The sequence below is a fragment of the Barbatula barbatula genome, assembly GCF_947034865.1.
Source record: "Barbatula barbatula genome assembly, chromosome: 14".
Taxonomy (NCBI): Eukaryota; Metazoa; Chordata; class Actinopteri; order Cypriniformes; family Nemacheilidae; genus Barbatula; species Barbatula barbatula.
Window position 1 is genome coordinate 3701978 of NC_136777.1, and position 13296 is coordinate 3715273.

Here is a 13296-nt window from a genome sequence, read left to right on the forward strand (position 1 = left end):
ATGGAGTAAGGTTTTATGATTTCCGACCTAATCTTTTCGGAGCAGAAAGGTTTAAATATTTACACATAACACATAAACAATCTAAATCAAAGTTTTGCGCACTGCATTTGCCGTTCAATGATTTTGCCTTGTGCAAATGACCTGGTGTACTTATTTTGTTTGTTCAGAATGAAATAACATAACACTTCATATCTCCCAATATGGTGATATGGCCACCTCACCATAAATAACAGCAGGATAATGTTATTTGGTTGACCATAATGGAAGGCCAAACTATGGAAGAACCCCTTACGAAATATTGGCCAGATTGTGGGTTCTGGTGATGCAATTCAATTCAATTGAATTTTTATTTATACAGCGCTTTTCACAATTTGCATTGTTCCAAAGCAGACAAAAGGAAAAGAAGACAAAACCAAAAAACACAAAAAAAGCGAAAACACAGTAGATGGTGTTTATATAACAAGTTAAATTATTCTAGTAAATAATATCTAATGTCAGCATCTCCTGGTGGTTTATTTAGCATATTTTGCATTAAGTGAATGGTTGGCTGAAAAGATGCGTTTTTAATCTAGATTTAAATTGGGTGAGTGTGTCTGAGCCTCGAATAGTATCAGGAAGGTTATTCCAGAGTTTAGGTGCTACGTATGAGAAAGCTCGACCCCCTTTGGGTGATTTAGTTATTCTAGGTGTTATCAAAAGTCCTGAGTTTGAGATCTTAGAGAGCGTGATGGCTTGTAGTGTGATAGAAGCTCTGTTATGTAGGTAGGGGCTAAACCCTTTAAGGCTTTATAAGTGATTAAAAGAATTTACGTCAATACGATATTTAATGGGTAGCCAGTGAAGGGTTGATAACATTGGGGTTATGTGATCGTATTTTCTGGACCTGGTTAGAACTCTGGCAGCTGCGTTCTGAACTAACTGTAGTTTGTTTATTGATGATGCAGAACCCACTAAGAAGCGCATTACAGTAGTCAAGTCTTGAGGTCACAAACGCATGAATAAGCTTCTCTGCGTCAGCAACACATAAAATATTTCGTAATTTGGCAACATTTCTAAAATGGAAAAAGGCTGTTTTTGTGACATTTGAGATGTGATTTCGAAATGACAGGTTGCTGTCTAATATAACGGCTAGATCTCTTACTGTATTTGTTGGAGTAACAATACATCCTTTAACTTGCAGGTTATAATCCGAAATATTCAGTTTACCTGTCTTGGGTCCGATAAGTAATATTTCTGTTTTATTAGAATTTTAAAGAAGGAAATTACAACTCATCCAATGTTTTATATCTTTGATGCACAATTTGGATAGCTGGGAGGAATCATCTGGTCTTGATGAGATATATAGCTGAGTATCATCTGCATAGCAGTGGAAGCTAATTCCATGTTTTACCCACATTCATTTGTTTTTAAGATTAAGTTCATGTTTTAAGTTCTTTAAGATTTGTAAATAATTGTATTGACAAAGTAACAGCAACATTCTCAAAAAAACAGGTGCAAAGGGTTCTTCAGAGCAATGCCATTAAAGAATGATTAACTTTAAAGTTCTTATCGTCGAACGTCCTTATAAGAACAATTTATCTCATAAACCTGAATTGTTTCAGAGATACATAAAAATTGTTCGGGGTACTGCTGCTACAGCACCAAAATTATGAAGCATTGATGTACACTCTATACCAGAAATGTCTTTTATCACAATGTTCACATTTATCACATTTTTCATTAAAGAAATACCTAATTTTGGGGTCACAAATGCTAATTTCCACAGATACAGTATAAAACCAAATACAACAACGCTGGAATAAAAATTTTAGGGGGAGGCCATTCGTTATACATCTATAGCTGGAGTAAACTTCTTTTCAATTCAGTCATTTGAATAAACCGAGATGCAAGGTTTACTTAGAACCCGCACATGCAGTTGGAATGCCACGTGGCGGCGCTACAATCGTATTTCTTAAAATTACACCGACCAGAGTTTGAGGCGCAAAATGGCTTTGACGTATCATATGCAAGAAACTGGGGTTTTATTTGTCCTGTGAGGCAACGAAGCTCCACATATTTAAAGAAACATCTTTACCTTCGTTACACCCAGCCCTCACAGGAAGAGAGGAAGAGAGAGAGAGAGAGAGAGAGAGAGAGAGAGAGGGGGCTGAGAGCTCTCAAAAAAAAAACATGCTGTGACATTGCGTTTTGCTCTCACGGCCTGCAAGATGTCTCAAGTGCACTCGTGTACGTATTATGAATATTATACTACAGAGGATTAATTTAAACATCAAAGTCGATTCAATGTAACTGCAATTGGTTTGCAATAATGCTTCCCAAAAGAGGACTTTGGTATTGAATGGCCAGTGGTTCTGAAACTGAGAATATAGAAATTCATTATACATTTTATACAAACATCAGAAAAATAAGACAGCCAACGAAAATGTTACAGCATTGTTTAAAATAATTTGTTTTTGGTTTAATTAAAATTCTAATTTTAATATTATGTGTTTATTTGGGGGGCACTCTACACAGAGGGCCTTTTGAGAAACACTGGAATAGGCTTTATCTAAGAATACAAATGGAAATGTAGCTAATAAATATTTAACATTTTGAAAATAAATATATTTTATAAAAATATAATAACAACATAAATACCTGAATTTATAAAGCAAATTCCACTATAAATAACGACGGTTACTTTATTTAATACAATTAAAACACTTGAAATGAAAAGCCCTGTTAAATGGAATAAGCTTTACAAAATTAGTCTGCTTAATAAATATGGATATCATCAATGCGGTGCACACATAAAAAAACGTCTACATTTCTGGCAAAATGGTTTATACATTATAATATTATTTCAAAGACAGAATGTGTTTCAGGATAAACTAAGAACAATTGAAGCAAACGTATCTATAGACTTAACATTTTTAAAGCATCTACCTATCTGGAAATCAAATCATTTTGAATAAATTACAACCGTAAAGCAGCTGGAACAAAGGACAGCAAAAATAAATTTGCTTGTCTTTTGCGACGTTAAACACTTGTTGGGCTTATTATAATAGATATTAAATACTTTGAATTATGAAAAAAACTCGCCGGTACATGCAGGAAGACCTTACACAAACGCATAATCCAGGCTTAATAATAATGGAAAGAATTTGCGTTATTCTCTGTGGGAAAGAAAAAAATATGTACAGAGTTGTGAAGTTTTTCATTTTGACTTCTGTTGCTTCAGCCAACGTAATTCTTAAATCGGTATTAACAATCTGTAAGGTAATGGATCTGTAAGGTATGCAGGCATTTGAAACATGAATAGCAAGAACAACATTTTAACAACATTAGTGCAGCTGAATAAGAACAAAAATAAGAATATCACAAATTGAACACATAAACAATGATCATGAACAGGATAAAACCCTGCTTCCAAAATAATAGTATTTTGGGGATTAGTGTCTTTGTTAAATCTTTATCCACACACTGCCAACGTTGCCTTTCAAACTATATGACCATGCCACTGTGTAAATATACAGTTTATATTATTTATAAAAATATATACATGTCCAAATAAACTTAAAAATTACAACTAATACTACACTTTAAAGTAAACAAATTTCGATGGGTTTTCCATCGTCATCTAGTGGCTAAAGGAATCCGAGGGCGGAGCAAAGCTCTCCAGACAGCTCATTGGTATCGCGTTTGGAAAGGAAAGAGAGGAAACTGATGCGCACATGACAGTTTCTGACATTTTGCTCGTTGATTAGGTCAGCAGACGCGTTTCCCCAATTAAAGACGACGACCAATACACCGTGGACTAATTCATCGACATGAAAAAACAGAAGATTGCCAGATAGAACGCCATAGAAGAGAAACAGTTCAGGCAACCCAAGACCAGAAGGTTACGTAAATGTTTTAAATGGCGAATAAATGTACCTCCTTTTCAATTCATAACATATTAAACCAAGGAAGTGCATCCGAGAGAAATACCTATCTTGATGAGGACGCAGATGAACGGGCGAACGGGGACAGAGAGGCACAGGACTGCTCCGGTTCATCTCTGTCGGTGCGAGCCGAGAGCGCAGAGAGGCGCATCTCTTCCTGCGTGCTTGTGTTAGACTCATCATCATCCTCGGACCAGCATTCATGCGAGGAAGAATCAACAGGGGAAGACACATCACAACTAGAAAGACGACACGGTGAGACATTAGGACAACCACACAGAGAATTGTTGATGTGCAAAAGCGGTTAAAGCACACCATAAATTAAAATAGCTTTCCTAGAAAAGTCTGCCTATACACAATAAAATAATAATTTTCAAATGATGAATTGCAAAATGTGATGCATGTACTTTTATGGGAGACGTTTGAATTTGTCAAATAAATAAGAAAAATGCTACACGTCTCGTTTATAGTCCAAATAAGTGCAATTTGCTAAAAATGCTATATTGCATGCATTGATATGTATATTGTATTTTGAAAAATACACTGCGTATATTTTATTGATATTGTAGCCTTACAATTGTGAGTTTATTATTTTAATAACAGCACCACTGCTGCAAATACAATTCTGTGCGCAATTCCCTCGAATGGCCTTACCCACGCTTTGTCCATTTATGCAGATCACGACATTGATCGAGAGAAGTCCCAGAGCTGTAACTTCGGGGACAATAATTCCAAATCGAGTAAGAAAAGGTCCCGTGCCGCCTTCTCCCACGCGCAGGTGTTCGAGCTGGAGAGGCGCTTTCACCTCCAGCGCTACCTGTCCGGACCAGAACGCGCGGACCTGGCAGGAGCCCTCAAACTGACCGAGACGCAGGTGAAAATATGGTTCCAGAACAGGAGATACAAAACCAAACGGCGACAAATGGCGGCCGAGCTTGCAACAACTCCCACGACAACCCTTGCGAAGAGAGTGGCGGTGAAGGTGCTTGTGAACAACGACCAGAGGCAATACAGCGCCGAGGAACTGCTCAGTGCGCCTGTTAATCCCTTACACCCATCATTCCCTTACTATCCGTATATGTTCTGCTTTCAGCCTTGGACCTCAGGAAACACTTTAAGTGGTGGCTTGTACTGAATTACTGGAGTTATGTACAATACAGCCAAAGTGCGTTTATGAAGAACAACGCAAACAAAATCTTATTCTGCCAACAGGATTATAAATACTGATCGTATCCAAAGAAGCATACAGAGAAGGACACAATGTGATGCACTGAGACGATTAAGCCAAAGATGAAACATTCACAACATTTCTTGTTTTTTAACGGTGTACAATGGCCATAAAAGTATGAAAGATGATCTAGCTTGAGCCAAGTACACTTAAAATTGTAAATATAACATTGCATTACATAACAAAATACCAAACCAAAGACTGTCATTGGCAAAACAATTGATACAGGACTAGTTTCTTATTTCTTAGACATGTTTGGGTTTACTTTAAACAAGTTGTTCCTAAGGTAAGCTTCAGTGGAAGTATGAAGTCCATGGAGTTGTTTTTGTTAAAATATCATCCAATGCAATTCATACACTTTAAACGTAAAAGTGCCACATCAGTTTTTTAAGGCCTGTGTATATGATTTGAGTGTGTCCAGTTTGGAAAGGTTTACTTTGTTAGGCTTTGTTCTTGCTTCAAGCTTTCCTTTATGTCCATCAACAGGAACGTTTAACACAAATATTTTGTGTACTGTAAAACAGCCTACAATGGAATTGTCTTGAAATGTCTTAAAATGGGTCAGCAACCCACTGTTTCGTTTCATTGTCTAAGGAATATTCGGTCTCAAAAGCGCGGGTGGTAAGAATACAGGTTCAATAAAGGTTGTAGAGCAAACAGAAAAAAATGTGGTACGTGTGAGAAAAGCTAACCGCAATAGTAAAAATCTTAAAGGGTGTTTGTTAACATGATGTAGTTAAATTAATGACTGTAGGGCAATCATTTTAGAGGAAACTGTGATCGAAAAGACTGTTGACAGGAGTTTATGTACATAAAAACCAATTGAAATACCTTCAGGGACAAGACACATTAAACACAATCTTATTTTGAGGTCGTATCAATGGACTGCTTTTATATTTATGTAATAAAACGTTTATTTACCATGGACCCAGTTATTCTGGGATAATAAGTTTAACAGTCAATACCAAGTGAGCAAATGATCTTAAATCTGCCCTCTCTATGCCCTCTCATCCAAGACTAAAGTCTAAGTTGTTCATTTCCATGAGGAACAACAATGTCGAGTTGTCTGCTTTGAATAGTCTGTCCTCTTGTGTTTAAGGAAGGAGGCCGGAGCAGTTGACAAATGAAATCACATTTACATAAGGAACAGCATGAAAAACATGTTTATAAGTGATTATTCACCAACTAAAAAAACAACAACCCAGATGGACATTACATAACTTTCTTTTTCTTTCAAGGCTTACACCTCTAAAATATTAAAATATTGAATATTTTGTAAACTGAAGAGTGAAGATAAATAAAGTCTTGAATAAAAACCTAATCTGCCGTAGAAAATAATCTGCCGACCATTTTCCAAGTTAAATATGTTAACATTTGGATATTCAGAAGCATAAAATAAGTATTTTATTTACAAAACTTATAATGATAAGCCTATTTATGTCTATTTGTAATCAAAATAATATCTGTGATGTTTCTGGCAAGGTTGTTTATCTAAACGATGAGATGAGCGTTGTTTCACGTGACTGTGCTTCCTCGACATATCTCCACAAGTTAGACAGCAGTTTATCATGATAAAATGTTCAAGCAGAAAACTATAATTCAATTTCAACAATCATAAAGCAACATAAAGCAGTTCTCAAGAGATGAAGCAGCCCTCTAGTGATATCTGCATGATTCAGATAATGTCAATAGACCATGTCTATGTTGCACAACAGAACCTGGCTAAAGCCCAGAATACATTAATCATGTGTGCTTTAGGAGACAACACCCTCATGAAGGCAAGAGAAAGACGATTCAGTATCGCTAAAACACAGCATCCATCTGCAACCGGACCCTCCTGAACCTGCATCAACAGCAGCATGTTTTAATACAGATTCAATGGATGAAATCTTGGTTACAAACAGTGTATTATTGTTCATTGTGTGAGAGACTTCCACTATTTAGGGGCGAAAGACTGATGCCCCGCATGTCAGGTTATTAACTATTTTAATTATGCTACTTCCTTAAAAGTGTGTAACAATAAAATTATTATGGTACATTTTAATATATTAAGGTTATTTAGCTGTTAAAAAGCCATACAAATCCGCACTAAAGTGTTATACTGGGTCGTATATTTCCCTAAAGATAAAGACCAACTGTATTAAGGCCTCTAAAAAGAATAAGCTAAATCTTTGTCATTACGCTATTTAACATTTATTCATTTGGCAGACGCTTTTATCCAAAGCGAAACATTTTCATATTTTTTATTCTATAGATTCAGTCTATTCGTATAACTCCAGAAGAAGAGGATCATTGCTTTTCACTCTGATAACCGGATCCTTTTGTGATAAAGGATTGTTTTGGAGACGGATTTGATATAAATATCGAATATAATAAAAGTCCTATTTGGCTCGCTGTCTGGCATGGCTTGCCGTTCTTGTGTTATGATTGACAGTCTCAGATGAACAAGCTCCTCCCGAAACATCGTTTAAAACTCCATTTAATCTCACGTTTTATCTGCGCGTGTTTGTCCGTTCTTGTCTTCTGCTTGTGTTGTCTTTCGGTTATAATCTTGATGAATGAAATCTTTTTCATAATGATCAATTTGTTATATTTCAAACAAAACATGAATAGATCTGCTACTGAAGATGGATTGGGGCACGGTTGAGCAGCGAATGGATGTCTGTGTTTATACAAAAAAAAATTATCCTGAAAAAGTAAGTAAACACTGCATGTTTTTGGAGAAGAGCAGACGATACGTGCAGACTAGAGTGAGCAAGCTCATAAACCCACACAAAGAAAACAAAAACGTTGGGTGGGATACAGTTCACCCCAGTGCATGTACAAATTTACCTGCTACAACCAACTCCCAGCTATTAAACCACAGGTGGACAGGCAAATCAAAATCTCTTATTATGAACATATTGCTGTGTCTCACTCCAGTGAAAATTGATGTACGCTGGTATACAAAGAGTTCAAACAAAACCCACCGACCATGAGTCTGACCGAAATCCCCTTCGAGGCAACGAAGTCAACCCAGCGGCCATATTGGCGAGGCTTCCGTGCAGCTTTTCTTACGCATGCGAGTACAGTATTGAGTTAAAAGTAAAATGAATCAATATATAAAAAATTTTAATCTCCAAAACAATGGTCCAATTTAGATTCAAATAGCATATTTCAAACAACTATTTTTAACCCTGACGCTATACTTTTTATTGCATTTTGCATGCAAATACACCGGTGTGTATTTTAGGCCAGACCAGCTAATGCGCATGCACGTTCTAGAATCAACAAACAAGCATTTAGCTCTTTTAACTGTAAGCCGGAACTACACCAGCCATATTAGGCATAATGTCTAGACTTTGTCCCATTCATATGTATAAGAGGCCTGTCTCTGGTCCATCCATCACAGCTAAGTCTTCTGAAAATCATTCCGGTTTATTGCAAAGTGCAATAAAATAAATCTGTTTTGTTAGGCTTATTAACAAAAAAATTACTTTAACTCAACTAAGCAGTGCATTAGCAATGCAAAGATCTTGGGTTTGATTCCCAGCAAACACACATACAAATAAAACATGAATACTGAATGCACTGTGAGTCACTTGGAATAAAAACATCTGACAAATGCATAAATGTAAAACTGAAAAGGGAACCTACAATTGTCTTTTTTAATTTTCTATGTTATATTTGGGAATAAGTATAGACAGTTTCAGTGGCAAAAACAAACTTTGTGTGGCCCAGATTTAACTTCTGCTAGACCTCCACAAAGATATACAACAATATATTAATATTAAATAATATTATTATCAATTTAATATAAAATATTTTTTTATATTACAACCAAACACAGACCGTGGTCAATTTCGGGCTAGGCACATGCATCCGACGAAACCGTCTATTTAAACAGAAACAGAATACAAAGCTTTTGACATGCATCGCCAAATGCATAATCATGCCGGTCTAAACCTCACACCCAATAGACAATCAAGCTTACAGGTGAGAAGACGTAACATGAGGCAAAAGTTTGTGGACAAGGGCGCTAATGCATTCGCCCAGGCTATAGAAAGGGCATGAGGAAGGAAAGAATTGGCCCACGGTTAATACCTTTGTTTGGAGAGAGCACAGCTTCACGTTGACCTTGTCTCCTCAGGCAAATCCCCCCACCCCCGTTCCCAACATCACCACCAATAATCCGACCCACAAGACTCCACAGTCAGTTCCAAAAACGATTAGCTGATAACATCACGACATGCTGGAATGTAAACATTTACAGTAAAACCATAAGAGATGAACTCTCTTCCAGTGTGATGCATTTATCAGCTATGCTTCTTTTCTGCGGAGACCCACACCGAGGTTTTTAACCACAGCGACTCTATCATAATTTATATATCATTTATAAGGATTTGTGCACGTGGAGCTATGAAAAACAATGTGAAGAAAAGCTTAACATAAGGGAAAGTTTAAGAGATATGTAATGAAAGAAATGACCTAATTGTGCCAATTTTACCATTTGGTGAATATGAATCTTTCAGATACCTTACATGCACACAACTTCAAGTCATTTAACTTAAATTATCTCAGTAAGGTTGAGCATGATCAGCTTGTACTATTTATCGTAGCCTACTATTTAATAGTGTACAAGCTCACACTACGTATAACACTACGTTCAAAACCTGCACATGGAATTGCGGTTTACCATGAAAAGATGGACACAAGCAGTTGTTTCCCTTTCTCGCCTGCCAATGGATTCGTGAGTGTGGGAACATGTTTTTTTGGCACCTGTCTGTGAATAGTTTTGCACTCCTCTGGCCATAGATGGGCCGCCTAGTTCTCCAACCTGTTACATTTCCACAGGATGCTTCTCAACAGGTCTGTTTCTCGCTCCTCGAGCGCTGTGAAAGGAATTTCAATGTTTTAATTATGGCAGATAAGGGCAAACAAGGAGTGCATTGAAGAACACTGACACAAGGCAACTTTACTTATCAGAGCAGAGATAGGACCTCCACTTAGAACCTCTTAGGGCCGCTCACCAGTTTCGATTTGGCAAACGTCCTCCAGCGTCTGGTATGGTGTCCGGCTGTCCTTGCTCTCCCTGCGAGCTTTGTTGTCGGCAGGTGACATGCAAACGTTCAAGGCCTTCGCTGTTGTCAGCCTAGAAACATAATTCACGAGAAATGCCATTCAAGGTCTCGCTTTATAGTGGCTTAAAGGGATAGTTCACCCAAAAATGAAAATTCTGTCTTCATTTGCCCACCCTCTAGTCATTTCAAACATGTATGGCTTTAAAAGAAAGAAAGGCAAACCGGTTTAAAATGAATATAGGGTGAGTAAATGATGATAGAATTTTCATTTTTGGGGGAACTGCCCCTTTAAGTTACATTTAAATTAATATCATTAAAAATCCGACTTCGAACTCTGATTGGACTAGCTGCGTTTACAATTAGTGCATATTGTATGCAATAGAAATATATTACTCGTTCTTTTTAAATTAACATAAATAAAAATTTTACGGATGACAGAACGATTTGACGTGCAAAACAAACCTCATCGAGTTCTGCTGGGCTGAACAGAACGGCGGTTTAGGATTTTAGAGATCAGCGTGGGGTGTGCGATTCCCAGTTTGAAACACAAAAAACATCAATTGGAACTACAGAATTTGAGATCCCGGAAGCCACAAACAAATATCAGTCAGCATGGGGGAAAGCTAGAAATACACGCAGCCACAACCAGTAAAACCAGCATCCATTTACTTCCCAGACCTAAACCCTGTGTCTTTAGGTATACTATACAGCTTACAATGCTTCGTCGATTAAAGTCTGTAACACACCCTCTCTCTTTTGCATGTACAAATGGCAGCCTTATGCGTGGATTAAAGGTAAAACTCACACATTTACAATCTAGGGAAATCCGCTCCCATACTTCAAGTGAGTCAAAAAGTAGCCTAAAGAATCAGCTTACGGCTTCACACCACATAGCTCTGTTATATGGGGGCAAAAGCATTAGGACAAATGACACTCAAATACAGTACAATAAAAAGAATTGCATTTACATTTACAGGTTAAAATAACAATTAAAATGAAAAAAATTTCAAAGTCCATTCTCCTAAATGTAAAATGCTTAGAGTTAACAACTCAGCGAAATAATACAGAGTTTAACTAATGCACAGTGAAACCTTTCTTATAATTTTCAATTAAATTCAGGATAACTTTTCATTTTTAGGCTATAAAAAGCTTTTAAGCTGAAGAGATAGTCAGGACGTAAAACATGATAATTTTGTAACTTTTAGCACTACAACACTATAGTATATATTCTTACTTCATTTGAATTATAAGCGATTCAAGCTGTGCACAGTAAAGTGCACTCTTTTAAACAGAAATACATGTACTGTATCTGAGTAAACCAGTCATTAATGACCAGTCAAGGCAAGCAAATTTGTTTCACAATGACAGAGAGTCTTTCTTCACTATTCGCTATTCAAGGTCACTATACTCTACCCAACAGGCTTTTGTTCTGTCCAACCATCTAAGACCTCTCATGCCTGTTCACACCTGGGGAAATCACCTAAAGCCTCACAGTGCTGAAAGAAAGAGAGAAAACATTGTATCTGTTGTGCCAGTCCAAAGAGAAAGTTACTTTTTACACAATATGACCAAAGAGCTTGTGTCTGTCAGAATTGTCTTACAAAAAAGGAATTTAAAAAGGACATTCATTTATTTGCCTGTTTATTCATAGATTTTTCTGAAGTTTTGAGTGAGGTTTTAAAACTAACTTTGGCCCATTTACAGTAAAATTATACCTTCAAACCAGTCATGACTTTTTAATTCTGTCTTTCATCACAGGGATTCAATAGATACGTGATCTCAAATAAGACCAGCTCATCCTCTTGAATCCCGTCTTTCATTTTCACAACCGTCCTCATGCATAAATGCCAACACTCTGTGTGGTATTAATACATCACTTTTGTGAGTACAAGACCGTGCACTGTGCTCTCTAGACTAGAGCCCATTAAGGGTGTCTTACCACTATAAACACCTGGATTTATTAGGGGAAGCTCTGTGTTCACGGCTAGCGTTGCATGCGTTTCTTTTATTTCGTGGAAAGTGTGAAATATCCTGTTTCACACGCCTAAACCTGTGACACACAAAAAACACAGACCATCAAGTACAGACAAACATAACAAGAAACACGTGAAAACAAACCAAATACATAAAATGTTAGATTCATGTCTAGAACAAACCCTTACACTTTACTATATGGTTGTATTAGTCTACTTATGTAGTTTTTCTGCATTTTTTAAGAACTTGATAACATAGTGACCCAATCATAAAAATCCTGTTATCTTTAATTCAGCCTCATTTTTACATGACTCTTCAGTTGAACACGAAATAAATATTTTGAGAAATGTCTCATGTTCTCAGGTGTTATGTAGTGGAAGTTAATTCGGGGCCAATGGTGTTTGGTAATCAACATTCTTCAAAAGATTTTCGTTTGTGTACTGCAAAAGAAAATTAAATGATTTTTTATACATTTTATAAATATATTACGAAATGCTAAGAGTAATAATTCATGCGTAAATACTCCATTTTTGTAAACGTTGCGACTATATGACCACACATATCACCAATGAACGGAGACCTGAGGATCTGTCACAGCCCTCGGCTTGGCCAGGAGGTTCATCAATCTGAAGGAGAAACAGAGAAGAGGAAGTAAGGCAGGGCAGGGCAGGAGTTTTCTAAGCAACTTTCACGGTGTCTTTGTCTCTCCTGACCAAAATGCTGTTCATTAACTGATTTCACAGAGGAGAGGTGGGAAGAAACCGGAAGGACAGATAGACTGCAATGGTTTGGACAACCACCGGATGTGACATGAATATACAAATGATGCGTTTAAAAACAACTTTAGAATGAAATGGCAGGTTAAACAGTCACATGTGGTCAAGTAAAACAGCTTGTGCGGCATGCATCCTATGCCTATATTATCACATGAATTGTTTTAATGACTCCAGGTTGGTTGTCCAAACCATTGCGGTTTTCTTTCCACCTCTACCTCGCTTTCAATTTCAACATGGCGGCAGCGTGACATCGGTCTATAGGGCACAGTATTGCGTGTGTTCAGGTTTGGCAATACTTGAGGGCCAAATGTTTGAAAATAGTGAAACATGTGTGA

The 13296-nt window shown here is 37.0% G+C and overlaps 1 protein-coding gene across 1 annotated transcript; it reads left to right on the forward strand.

Moving 5' to 3' along the window:
• Positions 1-3659: 3659 nt before the first annotated feature.
• Positions 3660-6470, forward strand: nkx3.3 (NK3 homeobox 3). The gene is made up of 2 exons (XM_079473285.1): positions 3660-4178; positions 4601-6470. The coding sequence occupies exons 1-2, from the start codon at positions 3899-3901 to the stop codon at positions 5056-5058; spliced, it is 738 nt and encodes a 245-aa protein (XP_079329411.1). The 5' UTR covers positions 3660-3898; the 3' UTR covers positions 5059-6470.
• The last annotated feature ends 6826 nt before the right edge of the window (positions 6471-13296 follow it).